Raw genomic sequence first — 24,146 nt, forward strand, 5'->3', positions numbered from 1 at the left:
TGGCAGGAGGTTAGGAAGTGCGGCTCAGTTTCCACCTCATTTTGTGGGCAGTGTGCACATAGCCTGTCTTCTCTTGAGAGCCAGGTCTGCCTACGGTGGCCTTTCTCAATAGCAAGGCTATGCTCACTGAGTCTGTACATAGTCAAAGCTTTCCTTAAGTTTGGGTCAGTCACAGTGGTCAGGTATTCTGGACCAGCTTGCTTATGAGACTCTTCTCCAGGTTCATCTCTCTGTAGGTGATGGCTTTGTTATGGAAGGTTTGGGAATCGCTTCCTTTTAGGTGGTTGTAGAATTTAACGGCTCTTTTCTGGATTTTGATAATTAGCGGGTATCGGCCTAATTCTGCTCTGCATGCATTATTTGGTGTTTTACGTTGAACACAGAGGATATTTCTGCAGAATTCTGCATTCAGAGTCTCAATTTGGTGTTTGTCGCATTTTGTTAATTATTGGTTGTTGAGTGGACCCCAGACCTCACAACCATAAAGGGCAATGGGTTCTATAACAGTGCACGCTGACACGGTCGCCAGGTGTACGGTGTTTCCTCTGATACATTGGTGCGGTTGGCTTCCAGGTTAAATGGGTATTTATGTCAAGAAGCAGTGCGGCTTGGTTGGGTTGTGTTTCGGAGGACGCATGGCTCTCGACCTTCGTCTCTCCTGATTCTGTACGGGAGTTGCAGCGATGAGACAAGACTGTAACTACCAATTAGGGAGAAAAAAGGGTAATAAAAAAAATGTATAAAAATATGCAGAATTAGGCCGATACCCGCTAATTATCCAAATCCAGAAAAGAGCTGTTAAATTCTAATTGTAATTTATTTATTTTCCCTTTTGTACTTTAACTATTTGCACATCGTTACAACACTGAATATAAACATAATATGACATTTGAAATGTCTCTATTATTTTTTTACTTTTGTGAGTGTAATGTTGTTATTGTTTATTTCACTTTTGTTTATTATCTATATGTGTTTTCTATGCCTGTAAAGCCCCTTTGAATGGAAAGTGAATTGAGAGGGAGAGAGAAAGAGAGATGAGAAGAGTAGTGGATAGATAGATAGATAGATAGATAGATAGATAGATAGATAGATAGATAGATAGATAGATAGATAGATAGATAGATAGATAGATACGATACGATAGATAGATAGATAGATAGATAGATAGATAGATAGATAGATAGATAGATAGATAGATAGATAGATAGATAGATAGATAGATAGATAGATAGATAGATAGATAGATAGATAGATAGATAGATAGATAGATAGATAGATAGATAGATAGATAGATAGATAGATAGATAGATAGATAGATAGATAGATAGATAGATAGAGAGAAGACTAGGGGATAGAGGGAGAGAGAAAGAGAGATGAGAAGAGTAGGGGATAAATAGAGAGAAGAGAAATTAAGGGACCATGTCTGAAAGACAATTCATGACCTCTTCAACATTACCTGTTACCTTTCCTTTCTCTTGTACAGACACATACACATACCTTTCACCTGTGTGTGTGTGTCTGTGTCTGTCTGTATGTGTGTGTGTGTGTGTGTGTGTCTGTGTTCTTGTGTCTTTTAATTTGTCAAGTCTTTCTTTTCTCCCCCTCCTCTCAGCTCTCGTCCGGGCCGACCTCCAAAGCACTCTGTTGGGGGAGGGATTCAGGAAAGCTCCAGGCTTCTCCATCCTGGGGTTCACGGCCTGCTGTCACCTGGCATGCTCTCTCACAAAGGTAAGACTGGGAGGTGTGTGTGTGTGAGAGAGGAGAGAGAGAGGAGAGAGAGAGGAGAGAGAGAGAGAGAGAGAGAGAGAGAGAGAGAGAGAGAAGACTAGGGGATAGAGGGAGAGAGAGAAGACTAGGGGATAGAGGGAGAGAGAGAAAGAAGACTAGGGGATAGAGGGAGAGAGAGAGAAGAAGACTAGGGGATAGAGGGAGAGAGAGAGAAGACTAGGGATAGAGGGAGAGAGAGAGAAGACTAGGGATAGAGGGAGAAGAGAGAAGACTAGGGGAGAGAGAGAGAGAGAGAGAGAGAAGACTAGGGGATAGAGGGAGAGAGAGAGAGAAGACTAGGGGAGAGAGAGAGGGAGAGAGAGAGAGAGAGAGAGAGAGAGAGAGAGAGAGAGAAGACTAGGGGATAGAGGGAGAGAGAGAAGACTAGGGGATAGAGGGAGAGAGAGAGAACTAGGGGAGAGAGGGAGAGAGAGAGAGAAGACTAGGGGATAGAGGGAGAGAGAGAGAAGACGGGGATAGAGGGAGAGAAGACTAGGGGAGAGAGAGAGAAGACTAGGGGAGAGAGAGAGAAGACCAGGGGATAGAGAGAGAGAAGACCAGGGGATAGAGGGAGAGAAGACTAGGGGATAGAGGGAGAGAGAAAGGATATGAAATCCATAGCATGACTTGAGAAGGGGAGAGAGAAACAGGAGGCCCGCTGAAGGAGATTGGTGACAAATTTTAAGAACGGAGACAAATTTGACCCTAACAATTACAGAGGCATTTGTGTGAACAGTAACCTGGGGAAGGTTATCTGTGGTATTATAAATGTAAGAGTTCTAAACTTCCTTAATAAGCACAATGTCTTGAGTAAAAGCCCAATTGGATTTATACCAAAACATCGCATGACCATATTTACGCTCTCTACACCCTGATAGATAAACATGTTCATCAAAATAAAACCAGCTTGTATGCTGGCTTTGTCTTTTCTTCCAAAAGGCATTTGATTCCATTTGGCATACAGGACTGTTCTACATAGTTATTGAAAGTGGTGTAGGGGGTAAAACATATGACATAGTTAAATCAATGTATGCTGGCAATACGTGCTGCATTAAAATTGTCAAGAAAAGATCAGAATTCTTTAACCAGAGACGAGGCCTTCGCCAGGGTTGCAATCTGAGCCCTGCACTCTTCAATATTTACATCAACGAAATTGGCCACTATTCTAGAAAAATCCTCAGCCCCTGGTGTTAGTCTCCACGAGGGAGTTTTCAGCTGTTATCGTGACTGCTGTATACATTCCACGTCAGGACAATAAAAAATAAAAAGCTGATTCTTAACGAACTGTAAAAGGCTTTAAACAAGCAGGAAACCATGCACCCAGAGGCTGCTATTATGGTCGCCGACGATTTCAATCCGGCGTCACTAACGGCACGTGATGCTCAACTTCCATCAACACGTCTCCAACACCACCAGGGGGCGATAAAGACCACTGCTATTCTACCCACAAGCAAGCGTACAAGGCCCTCCCTCCTCCACCGTTCAGCAAATCAGATCATGACTCCGTACTCTTGCTTCCTGTTTACAAGCAGAAACTCTAACAGGAAGTATCCATGACTCGCTCCTTTGAGAAAACGGTCACCAGAATCAGAGGGTATGCTTAAGGACTGTTTAGCTAGCGGTAATTGGATAATTTTTTAGACACTCCACGATAACATTGATGAGCTAACCGTCTCCGTCACCGGATTCATTAGAAAATGCATCAGCGACGTTGCCCCCACGGGGAAGGTTCACTGCTTCTCCAATCAAAAGCCCTGGATTAACACAGAGGTTGGTGCTAAACTAAAGGACAGGGCTACCACACACAGAGCTATCCCAGACAACCCTGGGGATACCACACACAGAGCTACCACACACAGAGCTATCCCAGACAACCCTGAGGATACCACACACAGAGCTATCCCAGACAACCCTGGGGCTACCACACACAGAGCTACCACACACAGAGCTATCCCAGACAACCCTGAGGATACCACACACAGAGCTACCACACACAGAGCTATCCCAGACAACCCTGGGGATACCACACACAGAGCTACCACACACAGAGCTATCCCAGACAACCCTGGGGATACCACACACAGAGCTACCACACACAGAGCTATCCCAGACAACCCTGAGGATACCACACACAGAGCTATCCCAGACAACCCTGAGGATACCACACACAGAGCTATCCCAGACAACCCTGAGGATACCACACACAGAGCTATCCCAGACAACCCTGAGGATACCACACACAGAGCTACCACACACAGAGCTATCCCAGACAACCCTGAGGATACCACACACAGAGCTACCACACACAGAGCTATCCCAGACAACCCTGAGGATACCACACACAGAGCTACCACACACAGAGCTATCCCAGACAACCCTGAGGATACCACACACAGAGCTACCACACACAGAGCTATCCCAGACAACCCTGGGGATACCACACACAGAGCTATCCCAGACAACCCTGGGGCTACCACACACAGAGCTATCCAAGCAACCCTGGGGCTACCACACACAGCTATCCCAGACAACCCTGGGGCTACCACACACAGAGCTACCACACACAGAGCTATCCCAGACAACCCTGATGCTACCACACAGAGAGCTATCACACACAGAGCTACCACACACAGAGCTATCCCAGACAACCCTGATGCTACCACACACAGAGCTACCACACACAGAGCTATCCCAGACAACCCTGATGCTATCACACACAGAGCTACCACACACAGAGCTATCCCAGACAACCCTGATGCTACCACACACAGAGCTATCCCAGACAACCCTGATGCTATCACACACAGAGCTACCACACACAGAGCTATCCCAGACAACCCTGATGCTACCACACACAGAGCTATCCCAGACAACCCTGATGCTATCACACACAGAGCTATCCCAGACAACCCTGATGCTACCACACACAGAGCTATCCCAGACAACCCTGATGCTACCACACACAGAGCTATCCCAGACAACCCTGATGCTACCACACACAGAGCTATCCCAGACAACCCTGATGCTACCACACACAGAGCTATCCCAGACAACCCTGATGCTACCACACACAGAGCTATCCCAGACAACCCTGATGCTATCACACACAGAGCTACCACACACAGAGCTATCCCAGACAACCCTGATGCTATCACACACAGAGCTATCCCAGACAACCCTGATGCTACCACACACAGAGCTATCCCAGACAACCCTGATGCTACCACACACAGAGCTATCCCAGACAACCCTGATGCTACCACACACAGAGCTATCCCAGACAACCCTGATGCTACCACACACAGAGCTATCCCAGACAACCCTGATGCTACCACACACAGAGCTATCCCAGACAACCCTGATGCTACCACACACAGAGCTATCCCAGACAACCCTGATGCTACCACACACAGAGCTATCCCAGACAACCCTGATGCTACCACACACAGAGCTATCCCAGACAACCCTGATGCTACCACACACAGAGCTATCCCAGACAACCCTGATGCTACCACACACAGAGCTACCACACACAGAGCTATCCCAGACAACCCTGATGCTATCACACACAGAGCTATCCCAGACAACCCTGATGCTACCACACACAGAGCTATCCCAGACAACCCTGATGCTACCACACACAGAGCTACCACACACAGAGCTATCCCAGACAACCCTGATGCTACCACACACAGAGCTATCCCAGACAACCCTGATGCTACCACACACAGAGCTATCCCAGACAACCCTGATGCTACCACACACAGAGCTATCCCAGACAACCCTGATGCTACCACACACAGAGCTATCCCAGACAACCCTGATGCTACCACACACAGAGCTACCACACACAGAGCTATCCCAGACAACCCTGATGCTATCACACACAGAGCTATCCCAGACAACCCTGATGCTACCACACACAGAGCTATCCCAGACAACCCTGATGCTACCACACACAGAGCTACCACACACAGAGCTATCCCAGACAACCCTGATGCTATCACACACAGAGCTATCCCAGACAACCCTGATGCTACCACACACAGAAGCCCTGATGCTACCACACACAGAGCTATCCCAGACAACCCTGATGCTATCACACACAGAGCTATCCCAGACAACCCTGATGCTACCACACACAGAAGCCCTGATGCTACCACACACAGAGCTACCACACACAGAGCTATCCCTGACAACCCTGATGCTACCACACACAGAGCTACCACACACAGAGCTACCACACACAGAGCTATCCCAGACAACCCTGATGCTACCACACACAGAGCTACCACACACAGAGCTATCCCTGACAACCCTGATGCTACGGCCGAAGAAAGGAACAAGAACAAGAAGATCCCGCTATGACCTCCGCAGAGATGCCTCTCTACCAGATCAACTCAATGCATTTTATGCACGCTTTGACAACGACAACAACATCCTGCTGGATGTGAGGGCCGTCACCGACCCAGAGGACTGGGTGATCTCTCTCTCCGAGTCCGACGTGAGAAGGTTCTTTAATCAGGTCAAGGGCCCCGACGGTATATCAGGGCGCGTTCTCAGAGCATGCGCAGAACAGCTGGCTGGCATATTCACGGTCATTTTCAACCTCTCCTCGTCCCAGTCTGTAATTCCCCACATGTTTTACGATGACCCCAACAATCCCTGTTCCTAAGACCTCCAAGGATTCATGCCACAATGACTACCACCCTGTAGCACTCACATCTGTCATCATGAAGTGCTTTGAAAGGCTGGTTATGGCTCACATCAACTCCATCATCACAGACACCTTAGACCCACTCCAATTTCCGACCCCGCTCCAACAGAGCCATAGATGACGCAATCTCAATTGTACTCCACACCGCCCTCACCCACCTGGACAAAAAGGAACACCTATGTGATAATGCTGTTCAGCGTTCAACACCGTTATCACCTCTGAGCTCGTCACCAGGCTCAGGACTCTGAGAGCATATTGACTGGCTGCATCACTGCTTGGAATGGCAATGCATGGCGCTACAGAGGGTGGTGCGGACAGCCCAGTACATGACTGGGGCCGAGCTCCCGGCCATCTAGTAACTCTATGCCAGGCGGTGTGAATAAAAGGCCCCGGAAAATTGTCAAAAACCCCAACCACCCAAGCCACAGACCTTTTTATCTCTTAAATAGCTAACAAAATAGATACACGGACCGAGTTTACCTTGTATCTTTATTGACCTTTTATTTCAGTATTTGCACTGCCTTTATGCACACTCACAGGTCCCTACACAGTCCCCACACACTGCCACACAAACACACACTCCATCATCTGATCACTCACACATAATATGCCCATACATTTATACTGATTCTACACACCCTCACACCCACTCACATACAAGCTGCTGCTACTCTGTTTATCTCATATCCTGCTGTAGCCTGGTACCAGAGCTGATGTAGGCCAAGGTAAGCATGTTGTTTAACCAATGGTATCTTCTAAAACAGAGAGGAATATGCAAAGGATGAATATGTAAGCTAGCTAGCTATCTACATGAGGTAAGAAAACATGTAATGAATGTAGAATCTCATTTGGGTCCCTTGGAAACTGACCAACACTTTAACTCCTGACCTGTCAATCATTTGTTCCCTGGCTTATTCATTCATTGTCATGTCAAACAAAAAGTGACCATCGGCGTCGCACAGTGTGGAAATTATAATTTTTTTTTTTTTTTTTTTTTAAATATCTCCCGGGTAATACTGGTGAACCGATATATCTCCTGGGTAATACTGGTGAACCGATATATCTCCCGGTAATACTGGTGAACCGATATATTTCCCGGTAATACTGGTGAAGCTATATATCTCCCGGGTAATACTGGTGAACCGATATATCTCCCGGTAATATTGGTGAACCGATATATCTCCCGGTAATACTGGTGAACCGATATATCTCCCGGGTAATATTGGTGAACCGATATATTTCCCAGTAATACTGGTGAACCGATATATCTCCCTGTAATACTGGTGAACCGATATATCTCCCGGTAATACTGGTGAACCGATATATCTCCCCGGTAATACTGGTCAACCGATATATCTTCCGGGTAATACTGGTGAACCGATATATCTCCCGGGTAATACTGGTGAACCGATATATCTCTTTTTTTTTAAGTTGGATTGAACAGTATAAACCAATCAGAATGGAGACAGCTGCATTGCAGTCACTTATAATGTATGTGTTGCCACTCTGGGGTCATGAACTATGAAGCATAATTAGAGCTTTTACTATTAAAAAACAAAATACCATCAAATACCTTACAAATGTAGAACAATATTGTGATATGATATTTTGGCTATATAGCCCAGTCCAGTCCTAGCCCAGTCCTAGCCTAGCCCAGTCCTAGCCCAGTCCAGCCCAGTCCTAGCCCAGTCCTAGCCTAGCCCAGTCCTATCCCAGTCCTACCCCAGTCCAGTCCTAGCCCAGCCCAGTCCTAGCCTAGCCCAGTCCTACCCCAGTCCTAGCCCAGTCCTAGCCCAGCCCAGTCCTAGCCCAGTCCTAGCCCAGTCCAGTCCTAGCCCAGCCCAGTCCAGTCCTAGCCCAGCCCAGTCCTAGCCCAGTCCTAGCCCAGCCCAGTCCTATCCCAGTGATAGCCCAGTCCTAGCCCAGCCCAGTCCTATCCCAGTCCTATCACAGTCCTAGCCCAGCCCATTCCTAGCCTAGCCCAGCCCAGTCCTATCCCAGTCCTAGCCCAGTCCAGCCCAGTCCTATCCCAGTTCTAGCCCAGCCCTATCCCAGTCCTAGCCCAGCCCAGTCCTAGCCCAGCCCAGTCCTAGCCTAGCCTAGCCCAGCCCAGTCCTATCCCAGTCCTAGCCCAGCTCAGTCCTCTCCTCAAATAAAAAAAGTGAACCTTGCCTGTTGATTGGATAACCAATAAGTGTTTTTCTGTCACTATGTTCTATAATCAAAAGGTCAGGGGTAAGAACGCAGTGAATATTCCGTTTCAATCTCGCAAATTACGGTGGCATGGATATGAAAGTGGTTCCGATGTATTGCAGCTAATATTTTGCTTGTCTGTCCATTTTCTTTCGGCAGACAAGTTGTAATTGTCAGTGTGCAATCAATGTGAAATATGAACTCTTCCCTCTTTCCAGTCACAAGATGGAGATTCTTGTTGTGTTTAATAATGTCAGGGTTGAGAAAGCTGCTGATGACAATGTGAATAACACGAGTTGTTAATACTTTCTACCGTCGATGACTACTCTAGACTTCCTGTCTGATTTATGTTCAGCTAACACCCTCTAACTTTCTACCGTCTACTCTCGACTTCCTGTCTGATTCATGTTCAGCTAACACCTTCTAACTTTCTACCGTCTACTCTAGACTTCCTGTCTGATTCATGTTCAGCTAACACCCTCTAACTTTCTGAGCAAAGAAAAGAGTGCCCTCATCCAGCTGGTCCTGGGGCTGAGTTCACAAACCTGTTCTACTAACACACTGAAGCCTCAGGACCCTCATCCAGCTGGTCCTGGGGCTGAGTTCACAAACCTGTTCTACTAACACACTGAAGCCTCAGGACCCTCATCCAGCTGGTCCTGGGGCTGAGTTCACAAACCTGTTCTACTAACACACTGAAGCCTCAGGACCCTCATCCAGCTGGTCCTGGGGCTGAGTTCACAAACCTGTTCTACTAACACACTGAAGCCTCAGGACCCTCATCCAGCTGGTCCTGGGGCTGAGTTCACAAACCTGTTCTACTAACACACTGAAGCCTCAGGACCCTCATCCAGCTGGTCCTGGGGCTGAGTTCACAAACCTGTTCTACTAACACACTGAAGCCTCAGGACCCTCATCCAGCTGGTCCTGGGGCTGTGTTCACAAACCTGTTCTACTAACACACTGAAGCCTCAGGACCCTCATCCAGCTGGTCCTGGGGCTGTGTTCACAAACCTGTTCTACTAACACACTGAAGCCTCAGGACCCTCATCCAGCTGGTCCTGGGGCTGAGTTCACAAACCTGTTCTACTAACACACTGAAGCCTCAGGACCCTCATCCAGCTGGTCCTGGGGCTGAGTTCACAAACCTGTTCTACTAACACACTGAAGCCTCAGGACCCTCATCCAGCTGGTCCTGGGGCTGAGTTCACAAACCTGTTCTACTAACACACTGAAGTCTCAGGACCCTCATCCAGCTGGTCCTGGGGCTGAGTTCACTAACCTGTTCTACTAACACACTGAAGCCTCGGGACCAGAACATCCAATCAATCAGAATTAACCAAATTACAAAACAGTCAAAACAACACTATATTACCTATTGGGAAACACAAACACAAAGCTAAATGCAGTTCTATCTGGCTCTAAATCGACTATTTGACCATGGTCAAAACTAGTCCGACCGATATGTTTTTTTGGGGTCTGATTCCGATGTTTTGAGGGGACAAAACTAACCGATATACTGTTTTACGCTGGAGAAATAAAAAATTGTCATTTTTTTCCACACTGTAGTCTCATAAATTGCCATGCAAAACAGCAATTGTCCAATAAATTTGCTTCAAATGTTGATTTCTTACATTGTGTAATTAAGGAAATATCATGAGAGTTGCCGCAAGTGTTGAGACAAGCATGAGATTCCATTGTTTCATCCTATTAATTGAATATTGGTTATCGGTTGAATTATCGTCCGATTACCGATATAGCGGTGAAAGGCCAAGATCTCCCGGTAATACTGGTGAACCGATATATCTCCTGGGTAATACTGGTGAACCGATATATCTCCTGGGTAATACTGGTGAACCGATATATCTCCCCGGTAATACTGGTGAACCGATATATCTCCCGGGTAATACTGGTGAACCGATATATCTCCCGGTAATACTGGTGAACCGATATATTTCCCGGTAATACTGGTGAAGCTATATATCTCCCGGGTAATACTGGTGAACCGATATATCTCCCGGTAATATTGGTGAACCGATATATCTCCCGGTAATACTGGTGAACCGATATATCTCCCGGGTAATATTGGTGAACCGATATATTTCCCAGTAATACTGGTGAACCGATATATCTCCCTGTAATACTGGTGAACCGATATATCTCCCGGTAATACTGGTGAACCGATATATCTCCCCGGTAATACTGGTCAACCGATATATCTCCCGGGTAATACTGGTGAACCGATATATCTCCCGGGTAATACTGGTGAACCGATATATCTCCTGGGTAATACTGGTGAACCGATATATCTCCTGGGTAATACTGGTGAACTGATATATCTCCCGGGTAATACTGGTGAACCGATATATCTCCTGGGTAATACTGGTGAACCGATATATCTCCCGGGTAATACTGGTGAACCGATATATCTCCTGGGTAATACTGGTGAACCGATATATCTCCCGGTAATACTGGTGAACCGATATATTTCCCGGTAATACTGGTGAAGCTATATATCTCCCGGGTAATACTGGTGAACCGATATATCTCCCGGTAATATTGGTGAACCGATATATCTCCCGGTAATACTGGTGAACCGATATATCTCCCGGGTAATATTGGTGAACCGATATATTTCCCAGTAATACTGGTGAACCGATATATCTCCCTGTAATACTGGTGAACCGATATATCTCCCGGTAATACTGGTGAACCGATATATCTCCCCGGTAATACTGGTCAACCGATATATCTCCCGGGTAATACTGGTGAACCGATATATCTCCCGGGTAATACTGGTGAACCGATATATCTCCTGGGTAATACTGGTGAACCGATATATCTCCCCGGTAATACTGGTGAAGCTATATATCTCCCGGGTAATACTGGTGAACCGCTATATCTCCTGGGTAATACTGGTGAACCGATATATCTCCCGGGTAATACTGGTGAACCGATATATCTCCTGGGTAATACTGGTGAACCGATATATCTCCCCGGTAATACTGGTGAACCGATATATCTCCCGGGTAATACTGGTGAACCGATATATCTCCCGGGTAATACTGGTGAACCGATATATCTCCCGGGTAATACTGGTGAACCGATATATTTCCCGGGTAATGCTGGTGAACCGATATATCTCCCGGGTAATACTGGTGAACCGATATATCTCCCGGGTAATACTGGTGAACCGATATATCTCCCGGTTAATACTGATGAACCGATATATCTCCCAGGTAATACTGGTGAACCGATATATCTCCCGGGTAATACTGGTGAACCGATATATCTCCCCGGTAATACTGGTGAACCGATATATCTCCCGGGTAATACTGGTGAACCGATATATCTCCCGGGTAATACTGGTGAACCGATATATCTCCTGGGTAATACTGGTGAACCGATATATCTCCCCGGTAATACTGGTGAACCGATATATCTCCCGGGTAATACTGGTGAACCGATATATCTCCCGGGTAATACTGGTGAACCGATATATCTCCCGGGTAATACTGGTGAACCGATATATCTCCCGGGTAATACTGGTGAACCGATATATCTCCCCGGTAATACTGGTGAACCGATATCTCCCGGGTAATACTGGTGAACCGATATATCTCCCGGGTAATACTGGTGAACCGATATATATCCCGGGTAATACTGGTGAACCGATATATCTCCCGGGTAATACTGGTGAACCGATATATCTCCCGGGTAATACTGGTGAACCGATATATCTCCCGGGTAATACTGGTAAACCGATATATCTCCCGGGTAATACTGGTGAACCGATATATCTCCCGGGTAATACTGGTGAACCGATATATCTCCCGGTTAATACTGGTGAACCGATATATCTCCCGGGTAATACTGGTGAACCGATATATCTCCCCGGTAATACTGGTGAACCGATATATCTCCTGGGTAATACTGGTGAACCGATATATCTCCCCGGTAATACTGGTGAACCGATATATCTCCCGGGTAATACTAGTGAACGGATATATCCCCCGGAAATACTGGTGAACCGATATATCTCCCCCAGTAATACTGGTGAACTGATATATCTCCCGGGTAATACTGGTGAACCGATATATCTCCCGGGTAATACTGGTGAACTGATATATCTCCCGGTAATACTGGTGAACTGATATATCTCCCGGTAATACTGGTGAACCGATTTATCTCCCGGTAATACTGGTGAACCGATATATCTCCCGGGTAATACTGGTGAACCGATATATCTCCCGGGTAATACTAGTGAACCGATATATCTCCCGGGTAATACTGGTGAACTGATATATCTCCCGGGTAATACTGGTGAACCGATATATCTCCCGGTAATACTGGTGAACTGATATATCTCCCGGGTAATACTGGTGAACTGATATATCTCCCGGGTAATACTGGTGAACCAATATATATCCCGGTAATACTGGTGAACCGATATATCTCCCGGTAATACTGGTGAACCGATATATCTCCCAGGTAATACTGGTGAACCGATATATCTCCCGGTAATACTGGTGAACCGATATATCTCCCGGGTAATACTGGTGAACCGATATATCTCCCGGGTAATACTGGTGAACCGATATATCTCCCGGGTAATACTGGTGAATCTCCCGGGTGGTGCAGCGGTCTAAGCCACTGCATCTCAGTGCTAGAGGCGTCACTACAGACCCTGGTTCAGCGGTCTAAGCCACTGCATCTCAGTGCTAGAGGCGTCACTACAGTCCCTGGTTCGCTTCTGGACTGTATCAGAACCGGACGTGATTGGGAGTCCCATTGGGCGGCGCACAATTGGCCCAGCATCGTCCGGGTTACGGTTTGGCCGGGATAGGCCCTTATTGTAAATAAGAATTTGTTCTTAACCGACTTGCCTAGTTAAATAAAGGTTAAATTAAAATAAAATGTTGGTCGGGCTCTAATAAAAAACCTTAACAAAGTACAGTCTCAGTGAGCACTGCCTTACCGCTGAGAAGGGTAGAAAACCTGGCTCCCATGTAGAGGAAAAAGGGCTGTTCAACCACTGAACCACAGCAGAACCTGAGAAAGAGCTGCATTTCCTGACAACATTTGAAAAAAATACCAAACAGTGTGTAATTTCCCCCCAAAATGTTGAATCTAAAGGTTTCAACACACACACACACACACACACACACACACACACACACACACACACACACACACACACACACACACACACACACACACACACACACACACAAGCATGCTCAACTTCACTATGAACACCTTGAAACAGGATGTGACACTCCTCATTAAACTCAACACGCAGAATAACTTTTACTGTACTAAATTGTGTCCTTTCTTTCTGAACAGTGTTTATTCAGTCTTTCTGAACAGTGTTTATTCAGTCTTTCTGAACAGTGTGTTTATTCAGTCTTTCTGAACAGTGTTTATTCAGTCTTTCTGAACAGTGTGTTTATACAGTCTTTCTGAACAGTGTGTTTATTCAGTCTTTCTGAACAGTGTTTATTCAGTCTTTCTGAACAGTGTTTATTCAGTCTTTCTGAACAGTGTTTATTCAGTCTTTCTGAACAGTGTGTTTATACAGTCTTTCTGAACAGTGTGTTTATTCAGTCTTTCTGAACAGTGTTTATTCAGTCTTTCTGAACAGTGTTTATTCAGTCTTTCTGAACAGTGTTTATTCAGTCTTTCTGAACAGTGTGTTTATACAGTCTTTCTGAACAGTGTGTTTATTCAGTCTTTCTGAACAGTGTTTATTCAGTATTTCTGAACAGTGTTTATTCAGTCTTTCTGAACAGTGTGTTTTACAGTCCAGTGTTTATTCAGTCTTTCTGAACAGTGTGTTTATACAGTCTTTCTGAACAGTGTGTTTATTCAGTCTTTCTGAACAGTGTTTATTCAGTATTTCTGAACAGTGTTTATTCAGTCTTTCTGAACAGTGTGTTTATACAGTCTTTCTGAACAGTGTTTATACAGTCTTTCTGAACAGTGTGTTTATTCAGTCTTTCTGAACAGTGTGTTTATTCAGTCTTTCTGAACAGTGTTTATTCAGTCTTTCTGAACAGTGTTTATTCAGTCTTTCTGAACAGTGTTTATTCAGTCTTTCTGAACAGTGTTTATTCAGTCTTTCTGAACAGTGTTTATTCAGTCTTTCTGAACAGTGTTTATTCAGTCTTTCTGAACAGTGTTTATTCAGTCTTTCTGAACAGTGTTTATTCAGTCTTTCTGAACAGTGTTTATACAGTATTTCTGAACAGTGTTTATTCAGTCTTTCTGAACAGTGTTTATTCAGTCTTTCTGAACAGTGTTTATACAGTCTTTCTGAACAGTGTGTTTATTCAGTCTTTCTGAACAGTGTTTATTCAGTCTTTCTGAACAGTGTGTTTATTCAGTCTTTCTGAACAGTGTTTATACAGTCTTTCTGAACAGTGTTTATTCAGTCTTTCTGAACAGTGTTTATACAGTCTAGGGGTTCAGTCAACTTCCTGGGGAATGAATCTAGGGGTTCAGTCAACTTCCTGGGGAATGAATCTAGGGGTTCAGTCAACTTCCTGGTGAATGAATCTAGGGGATCAGTCAACTTCCTGGGGAATGAATCTAGGAGTTCAGTCAACTTCCTGGTGAATGAATCTAGGGGATCAGTCAACTTCCTGGTGAATGAATCTAGGGGCTCAGTCAACTTCCTGGTGAATGAATCTAGGAGTTCAGTCAACTTCCTGGTGAATGAATCTAGGGATTCAGTCAACTTCCTGGTGAATGAATCTAGGGGTTCAGTCAATTTCTTAGTGAATGAATCTACAGTGCATTCGGAAAGTATTCAGACCCTTTGACTTTTTCCACATTTTGTTTTACGTTACAGACTTATTCTAATGTTGTTAAAATATTTTTTCCCCCTGATCAGTCTACACACAATACCCCATTATGACATCACAATACCCCATAACGACTAAACCAATAAAACAAATAAAAAAATGAATAATTACATTTCCATTAGTATTCACACCCTTTACTCAGTACTTTGTTGAAGCACCTTTGGCAGCGATTACAGCCTTGAGTCTTCTTGGGTATGACGCTACAAGCTTGGCATACCTGTATTTGGGGAGTTTCTCCCATTCTTCTCTGCAGATCCTCTCAAGGTCTGTCAGGTTGGATGGGGAGCGTCGCTGCACAGCTATTTTCAGGTCTCTCCAGAAATGTTCGATCGGGTTCAAGTCCAGGCTCTGGCTGGGCCAGTCAAGGACATTCAGAGACTGGTCCCGAAGCCACTCCTGCGTTGTCTTGGCTGTTTGTTCAGGGTCGTTCTCCTTCTTGGAAGGTGAACCTTCGCCCCAGTCTGAGGTCCTGAGCGCTCTGGAGTGGGCTGTCATGTGCCTTTTACTGAGGAGTGGCTTCAGTCTGGCCACTCTACCATAAAGGCCTGATTGGTGGAGTGCTGCAGAGATGGTTGTCCTTCTGGAAGGTTCTCCCATCTTCACAGAGGAACTCTGGAGCTCTGTCAGAGTGACCATCGGGTTCTTGGTCACCTCCCTGACTAAGGCCCTTCTCCCTAAATTGCTCAGTTTTGCCAGACAGCTCTAGGAAGATTCTTGGTAGTTCCAAACTTCTTCCATTTAACCTCTCTAGGGTAGGTGGCACCAAATCGTCCCACCTACTCAACAGCCAGTGTAATCCCGTGGCGCGTTATTCAAAAACCTCAAAAATGCAAAAACTTCAATTTTTCAAACATATGACTATTTTACACCATTTTAAAGACAAGACTCTCGTTAATCTAACCACACTGTCCGATTTCAAAAAGGCTTTACAACGAAAGCAAAACATTAGATTATGTCAGCAGAGTACCCAGCCAGAAATAATCAGACACCCATTTTTCAAGCTAGCATATAATGTCACATAAACCCAAACCACAGCTAAATGCAGCACTAACCTTTGATGATCTTCATCAGATGACAACCCTAGGACATTATGTTATACAATACATGCATGTTTTGTTCAATCAAGTTCATATTTATATCAAAAAACAGCTTTTTACATTAGCATGTGACTAGCATGTGACTAGCATTCCCACCGAACACTGCCGGTGAATTTACTAAATTACTCACGATAAACGTTCACAAAAAACATAACAATTATTTTAAGAATTATAGATACAGAACTCCTCTATGCACTCGATATGTCCGATTTTAAAATAGCTTTTCGGTGAAAGCACATTTTGCAATATTCTCAGTAGATAGCCCGGCATTACAGGGCTAGCTATTTAGACACCCAGCAAGTTTAGCACTCACCAAAGTCAGATTTACTATAAGAAAAATGTTATTACCTTTGCTGTTCTTCGTCAGAATGCACTCCCAGGACTTCTACTTCAATAACAAATGTTGGTTTGGTCCCAAATAATCCATTGTTATATCCAAACAGCAGCGTTTTGTTCGTGCGTTCAAGACACTATCCGAAAGGGTAAATAAGGGTGACGAGCATGGCGCAATTCGTGACAAAAAAATTACAAATATTCCATTACCGTACCTCGAAGCATGTCAACCGCTGTTTAATATCAATTTTTATGCCATTTTTCTCATAAAAAAGCGATAATATTCCAACCGGGAATCTGCGTTTAGGTAAACAGACGAAAGAAAATAAAGCATGGGGTCGACTCGGGCACGCGCCTAAGCCCATAGTACTCTGATCGGCCACTTGCCAAAAGCGATAATGTGTTTCAGCCAGAGGCTGCCTCGATATCGTTCAGCTTTTTCCCGGGCTCTGAGAGCCTATGGGAGCCGTAGGAAGTGTCACGTTAGAGCAAAGATCTTCAGTCTTCAATAAAAAGAGCCAAGATGAAACACAACTTGTCAGACAGGCCACTTCCTGCATGGAATCTTCTCAGGTTTTGGCCTTCCATTTGAGTTCTGTTATACTCACAGACACCATTCAAACAGTTTTAGAAACTGTAGGGTGTTTTCTATCCGAAGCCAATAATTATATGCATATTCTAGTTACTGGGCAGGAGTAGTAACCAGATTAAATCGGGTACGTTTTTTATCCGGCCGTGTCAATACTGCCCCCTAGCCCTAACAGGTTAAGAATGATGGAGGCCACTGTGTTCTTGGGGACCTTCAATGCTGCAGAAATGTTTTTGTCCCCCTCCCCAGATCTGTGCCTTGACACAATCCTGTCTTTCTGTTTTTTATTGTTTTAATATATTTGCAAAAATGTCTAAACTTGTTTTGGCTTCGTCATTATGGGGTATTGTTTGTAGATTGCTGAGGGAAAACAAACATGTTATCAATTTTAGGCTGTAACGTAACAAAATGTGGAAAATGAGGGATGAGTCACTGCCGTGAGGGTTGAGTCACTGCCGTGAGGGTTGAGTCACTGCCGTGAGGGTTGAGTCACTGCCGTGAGGGTTGAGTCACTGCTATGAGGTTTGAGTCACTGCTATGGGGGTTGAGTCACTGCTGTGGGGGTTGAGTCACTGCCGTGAGGGTTGAGTCACTGCTATGGGGGTTGAGTCACTGCTGTGGGGGTTGAGTCACTGCTGTGGGGGTTGAGTCACTGCCATGAGGGTTGAGTCACTGCCGTGAGAATTGAGTCACTGCCGTGAGGGTTGAGCCACTGCCGTGAGGGTTGAGCCACTGCCGTGAGAGTTGAGCCACTGTCGTGAGGGTTGAGTCACTGCCGTGAGAGTTGAGCCACTGCCGTGAGGGTTGAGCCACTGCCGTGAGAGTTGAGCCACTGCCGTGAGAGTTGAGGCACTGCTGTGAGGGTTGAGTCACTGTTATGAGGGTTGAGTCACTGCTATGAGGGTTGAGTCACTGCCATGAGGGTTGAGTCACTGCCGTGAGAATTGAGTCACTGCCGTGAGGGTTGAGCCACTGCCGTGAGGGTTGAGCCACTGCCGTGAGAGTTGAGCCACTGTCGTGAGGGTTGAGTCACTGCCGTGAGAGTTGAGCCACTGCCGTGAGGGTTGAGCCACTGCCGTGAGAGTTGAGCCACTGCCGTGAGAGTTGAGGCACTGCTGTGAGGGTTGAGTCACTGTTATGAGGGTTGAGTCACTGCTATGAGGGTTGAGTCACTGCTATGAGGGTTGAGTCACTGCTATGAGGGTTCGTTATACCTGGATGCTTTAAGTCAAGTGTTTACATAGTTAAAGATCAAAATTATGTCCGTATTTCACATCAGGAGGAGAAACAATGTAACTGAATGAGCTCCTGACCAGTCAGTGATCTCCTGTTAATATCTGTTTCATGGAAGTTCCCCCCCTGTGTGTCTGTTTTTCTCCCCAGGTGGGAGTGAGTGTTCCTGGGATAAGGAGAGGCTGGTGTCGCCCCTGTCTGGAGGTGGTGGGGTGGGCAGAATAGGGATGGGGGGACAACAGAGTCTTCACAACCAGGTGAACTCACTACAGAAACAACTACTGGCCAACCGTGAGTACTAAAGGAATATACTGTATATATTTATCTTCTCGCCTCCAACCCTCTCTCCTCCCCTCCTCTCCCCCCTCTCCTCTCTCCTCCTCTCCTCATTCTACCTCTCCTCTCTCCTCCACCCCTCTCTCCTCCTCTCCTCATTCTACCTCTCCTCTCTCCTCCCCTCCTCTCTCCTCCTCTCATCTCTCCTCTCTCCTCCACCCCTCTCTCCTCCTATCCTCCCCTCTTACCCTCCTCTCTCCTCCCCTCCTCTCTCCTCCTCTCTTCCACCCCTCTCTCCTCCTCTCCTCTCTCCTCCCCTCCTCTCTCCTCCTCTCCTCTATCCTCCCCTCTTCCCCTCCTCTCTCCTCCCCTCCTCTCTCCTCTCTCCTCCACCCCTCGCTCCTCCTCTCTCTCCTCCACCCCTCTCTCCTCCACCACTCTCTCCTCCCCTGCTCTCTCCTCCTCTCCTCCACCCCTCTCTCCTCCACCCCTCTCTCCTCCACCCCTCGCTCCTCCTCTCTCTCCTCCACCCCTCTCTCCTCCTCTCCTCTCTCCTCCCCTCCTCTCTCCTCCTCTCCTCCACCCCTCTCTCCTCCACCCCTCGCTCCTCCTCTCCTCTTCTCCTCCACCCCTCGCTCCTCCTCTCCTCTCTCCTCCTCTCCTCTCTCCTCCTCTCCTCTCGCTTCCTCTCCTCTCTCCTCCCTCCTCTCTCCTGCTCTCCTCTCTCCTCCTCTCCTCTCTCCTCCCCTCTTCTCTCCTCACCTCCTCTTCCCCTCCTCTCCTCTTCCCTTCCCCTCCTCTCCTCTCTCCTCCCCTCCTCTCTCCTCCCCTCCTCACTCTTGCACTCCTCCTCTCCTCCTCCTCTCCTCTCTCCTCTCCTCTCTCCTCGTCTCCTCTCTCATCCTCTCCTCCCCTCCTCTCCTCTCCTCCGCTCTCCTCCCCTCCTCTCTCCTCCCCTCCTCTCCTCTCTCCTCCCCTCCTCTCTTCCCCTCCCCTCCTCTCTCCTCCCCTCCTCCTCTCCTCCTCTCCTCCTCTCCTCTCTCCTCCTCTCCTCCGCTCTCCTCCCCTCCTCTCTCCTCCCCTCCTCTCTCCTCCCCTCCTCTCCTCTCTCCTCCCTCCTCTCTTCCCCTCCCCTCCTCTCTCCTTCCCTCCTCCTCTCCTCCTCTCCTCCTCTCCTCCTCTCCTCTCTCCTCCTCTCCTCCGCTCTCCTCCCTCCTCTCTCCTCCCCTCCTCTCCTCTCTCCTCCCCTCCTCTCTTCCCCTCCTCCTCTCTCCTCCCCTCCTCTCTCCTCCTCTCTTCCACCCCTCTCTCCTCCTCTCCTCTCTCCTCCCCTCCTCTCTCCTCCTATCCTCTATCCTCCCCTCTTCCCCTCCTCTCTCCTCTCTCCTCTCTCCTCTCTCCTCCACCCCTCGCTCCTCCTCTCTCTCCTCCACCCCTCTCTCCTCCACCACTCTCTCCTCACCTGCTCTCTCCTCCTCTCCTCCACCCCTCTCTCCTCCACCCTCGCTCCTCCTCTCCTCTCTCCTCCACCCCTCTCTCCTCCTCTCCTCTCTCCTCCCCTCCTCTCTCCTCCTCTCCTCCACCCCTCTCTCCCCCACCCCTCGCTCCTCCTCTCCTCTTCTCCTCCACCCCTCGCTCCTCCTCTCCTCTCTCCTCCACCCCTCTCTCCTCCTCTCCTCTCTCCTCCTCTCCTCTCGCTTCCTCTCCTCTCTCCTCCCTCCTCTCTCCTCCTCTCCTCTCTCCTTCTCTCCTCTCTCCTCCCCTCTTCTCTCCTCACCTCCTCTTCCCCTCCTCTCCTCTTCCCTTCCCCCTCCTCTCTCCTCCCCTCCTCACTCCTGCTCTCCTCCTCTCCTCTCTCCTCCTCCTCTCCTCTCTCCTCTCCTCTCTCCTCCTCTCCTCTCTCCTCCTCTCCTCCTCCTCCTCTCCTCTCCTCCGCTCTCCTCCCCTCCTCTCTCCTCCCCTCCTCTCTCCTCCCCTCCTCTCTTCCCCTCCCCTCCTCTCTCCTCCCTACCTCCTCTCCTCCTTTCCTCTCTCCTCCCCTCCTCTCTCCTCCCCTCCTCTCCTCTCTCCTCCCCTCCTCTCTTCCCCTCTCCTCCTCCTCTCCTCCTCTCCTCCTCTCCTCTCTCCTCCTCTCCTCCGCTCTCCTCCCCTCCTCTCTCCTCCCCTCCTCTCCTCTCTCCTCCCCTCCTCTCTTCCCCTCCCCTCCTCTCTCCTCCCCTCCTCCTCTCCTCCTCTCCTCCTCTCCTCTCTCCTCCCCTCCTCTCCTCTCTCCTCCCCTCCTCTCTTCCCCTCCCCTCCTCTCTCCTCCCCTCCTCCTCTCCTCCTCTCCTCCTCTCCTCTCTCCTCCTCTCCTCTCTCCTCCTCTGCTGTTGTTTCTTTGCTCTCATCACACTCCAGTAGATGGATTAATCAATAGCACTCTAATAAATGAATTCATTTGTCAACACCTCATTCCAGAGATGATTTCATCAGTCATGTTGTTATGACAGTGTTATTGTCCTCTCTCTCTTTCCAGGTCTCCAGGACCTCCCCTTCGTGATGATGACCCACCCCTTACTTCCTGTCCGGGTGCCCCCGGCGTCGGTTGCCATGGCGATGTCGCAGATGAATCACCTCAACACCATCGCTAACATGGCGGCCGCCGCGCAGATGCACACTTACACACACCAGGCCCCCATCGTCAAGGTACACACACACACACACACACACACACACACACACACACACACACACACACACACACACACACACACACACACACACACACACACACACACACACACACACACACACACACTTCATCAAACCCCTTCTGTTAAATGACTGTACATTATACATGTATGCAGTTATTTAATATGTCTACTTTACCTAACTACTCTCTCTGTCTCTGTGTCTCTCTGTCTCTGTCTCTGTCTCTGTGTCTCTCTCTCTCTCTGTCTCTGTGTCTCTCTCTGTCTCTCTGTGTCTCTGTCTCTGTGTCTCTCTCTGTCTCTCTCTCTCTGTCTCTCTGTGTCTCTCTCTCTCTCTCTCTCTCTGTCTCTCTGTCTCTGTGTCTCTCTCGGTCTCTGTCTCTGTGTCTCTCTTGTTCTTGTCTTGTCTCTTTTTGTGTCTCTCTCTGTCTCTCTGTTCTCTGTCTCTCTGTGTCTCTTTTTCTGTCTCTGTCTCTCTCTCTCTCTCTCTCTGTCTCTCTGTCTCTGTGTCTCTCTCTCTCTCTCTCTGTCTCTGTGTCTCTCTCTGTCTCTCTGTCTCTCTGTCTCTTTCTCTGTGTCTCTCTCTGTCTCTCTGTCTCTCTGTCTCTCTGTGTCTCTGTCTCTGTGTCTCTCTCTCTCTGTCTCTCTGTCTCTTTCTCTGTGTCTCTCTCTGTCTCTCTGTCTCTCTGTCTCTCTGTCTCTCTGTGTCTCTGTCTCTGTGTCTCTCTCGGTCTCTGTCTCTGTGTCTCTCTCTGTCTCTCTGTCTCTCTGTCTCGGTCTCTGTGTCTCTCTCTGTCTCTCTGTCTCTCTGTCTCTCTGTTGTGTCTCTGTCTCTGTGTCTCTCTCTGTCTCTCTGTCTCTGTGTCTTTCTCTGTCTCTCTGTCTCTCTGTCTCTGTCTCTGTGTCTCTCTCTGTCTCTCTGTCTCTCTGTCTGTCTGTCTCTCTGTGTCTCTGTCTCTGTGTCTCTCTCTGTCTCTCTGTGTCTCTGTCTCTGTGTCTCTCTCTGTCTCTCTGTCTCTCTCTGTCTCTCTCTCTCTGTCTCTCGCTTTCTCTTGGTCTCTCCTTCTCTTGGTCTCTCTGTCTCTCCTCTCTCTCGCTCTCTCTCTCGCTTTCGCTCTCTCTTTCGCTCTCTCTCTCTCGCTTTCGCTCTCTCTCTCTCTCTCTCTTGCGCTCTCTCTCGCTGTCTAGGAGCGTGTGTGTGACAGTCCGTCCCCATCTCCGTCTGTCGACGACATACACACGCGTCTCTTGTCCCAGCACTCCTCACAGCCCAGCTCTACAGCATCCAGCTCACCAGACCGTCTAACTCTCGATAGAGATGTTACTGAAAGACAAATATTAGTACACATGAATAAAATAGAAAGAGTGAAAGGTGAGTCTCTGTCTCTCACTCTCTCTCTCTCTCTCTCTCTCTCTCTCTCTCTCTCTCTCTCTCTCTCTCTCTCTCTCTCTCTCTCTCTCTCTCTCTCTCTCTCACACACACCCTACTGTAGATATGGTAATTCCTTCCTGCTGAATGACCCAGTGAATTATATAGTTAGTTAAAGGCAACCTCATCAACGTTAAAGGGTAGGTTGCATAAACGTCACCACACATATATAGCGTATGGATTTACACTCATCAAAAGTCTCAATGCAAAGTTACACCTCACTTTTGTTATATTTTTCAAGTTATTCCAATAAAACCGATAATAATTCTGAAGAAGTCTGAAAAATGTTCCCGGTGTGCGATATAATATGGAGGCCAAGTCAACCTATTCCCTATAATGTAAACTGTGGTTTACATCCAGTTGCTATCAACACCTAGCTTACAGCTACATTAAAGTAAATCAAAGTTTTAGAAATACATAACGCCATCTAATCAGTTATCAAAGAATGTTAGCTAGCTATGTGCAGTTATCTTAGCCAGCAAGCTAGCCAGCTAACATGAACTTTTTAGCCAAATAGCTATTAGCCTAGCCAGCCAGCTAACATTAGCTATTTAGCCAAATAGCTATTAGCCTAGCCAGCTAACATTAGCTATTTAGCCAAATAGCTATTAGCCTAGCCAGCCAGCTAACATTAGCTATTTATCCAAATAGCTATTAGCCTAGCCAGACAGCTAACATTAGCTATTTAGCTAAATAGCTATTAGCCTAGCCAGGCTTAGCCAACCACCATGGTTAGACACCAGCTAGAACACAACTAACACAATACAACTAAAACCGCAGATCAAAAGCAAAGAGAGAGCAGAGACTTACAGATTGATTGCTGTTTTTTTGAGCCTACGGCAAGAAAGCACCAGAGCCTGTGTAACCGGTATGAAATGGCTAGCTAGTTAGCGGGGTGCGCGGCTAATAGCGTTTCAATCGGTGACGTCCCTCGCTCTGAAACTTAGAAGTAGTTG

The 24,146-nt window shown here is 47.3% G+C and overlaps 1 protein-coding gene across 4 annotated transcripts in view; it reads left to right on the forward strand.

Annotated features, from left to right (window-relative positions):
* Positions 1–24,146, forward strand: part of LOC106592087 (dachshund homolog 2) — a 139,587-nt gene that overhangs the window by 108,811 nt on the left and 6,630 nt on the right. For all 4 annotated transcript variants that reach the window (XR_006770554.1, XM_045721440.1, XM_045721438.1 and 1 more), the window contains exons 2-5: positions 1,613–1,728; positions 18,946–19,086; positions 21,587–21,756; positions 22,950–23,133. Coding sequence is in view for 3 of the 4 variants with exons in the window: in XM_045721440.1 (XP_045577396.1) it covers positions 1,613–1,728; positions 18,946–19,086; positions 21,587–21,756; positions 22,950–23,133 (611 nt within the window). In the remaining variant the exon portion in view is untranslated. The remainder of the gene's footprint in view (positions 1–1,612; positions 1,729–18,945; positions 19,087–21,586; positions 21,757–22,949; positions 23,134–24,146) is intronic.

This window comes from Salmo salar, chromosome ssa07 (genome assembly GCF_905237065.1).
Source record: "Salmo salar chromosome ssa07, Ssal_v3.1, whole genome shotgun sequence".
Lineage (NCBI taxonomy): Eukaryota > Metazoa > Chordata > Actinopteri > Salmoniformes > Salmonidae > Salmo > Salmo salar.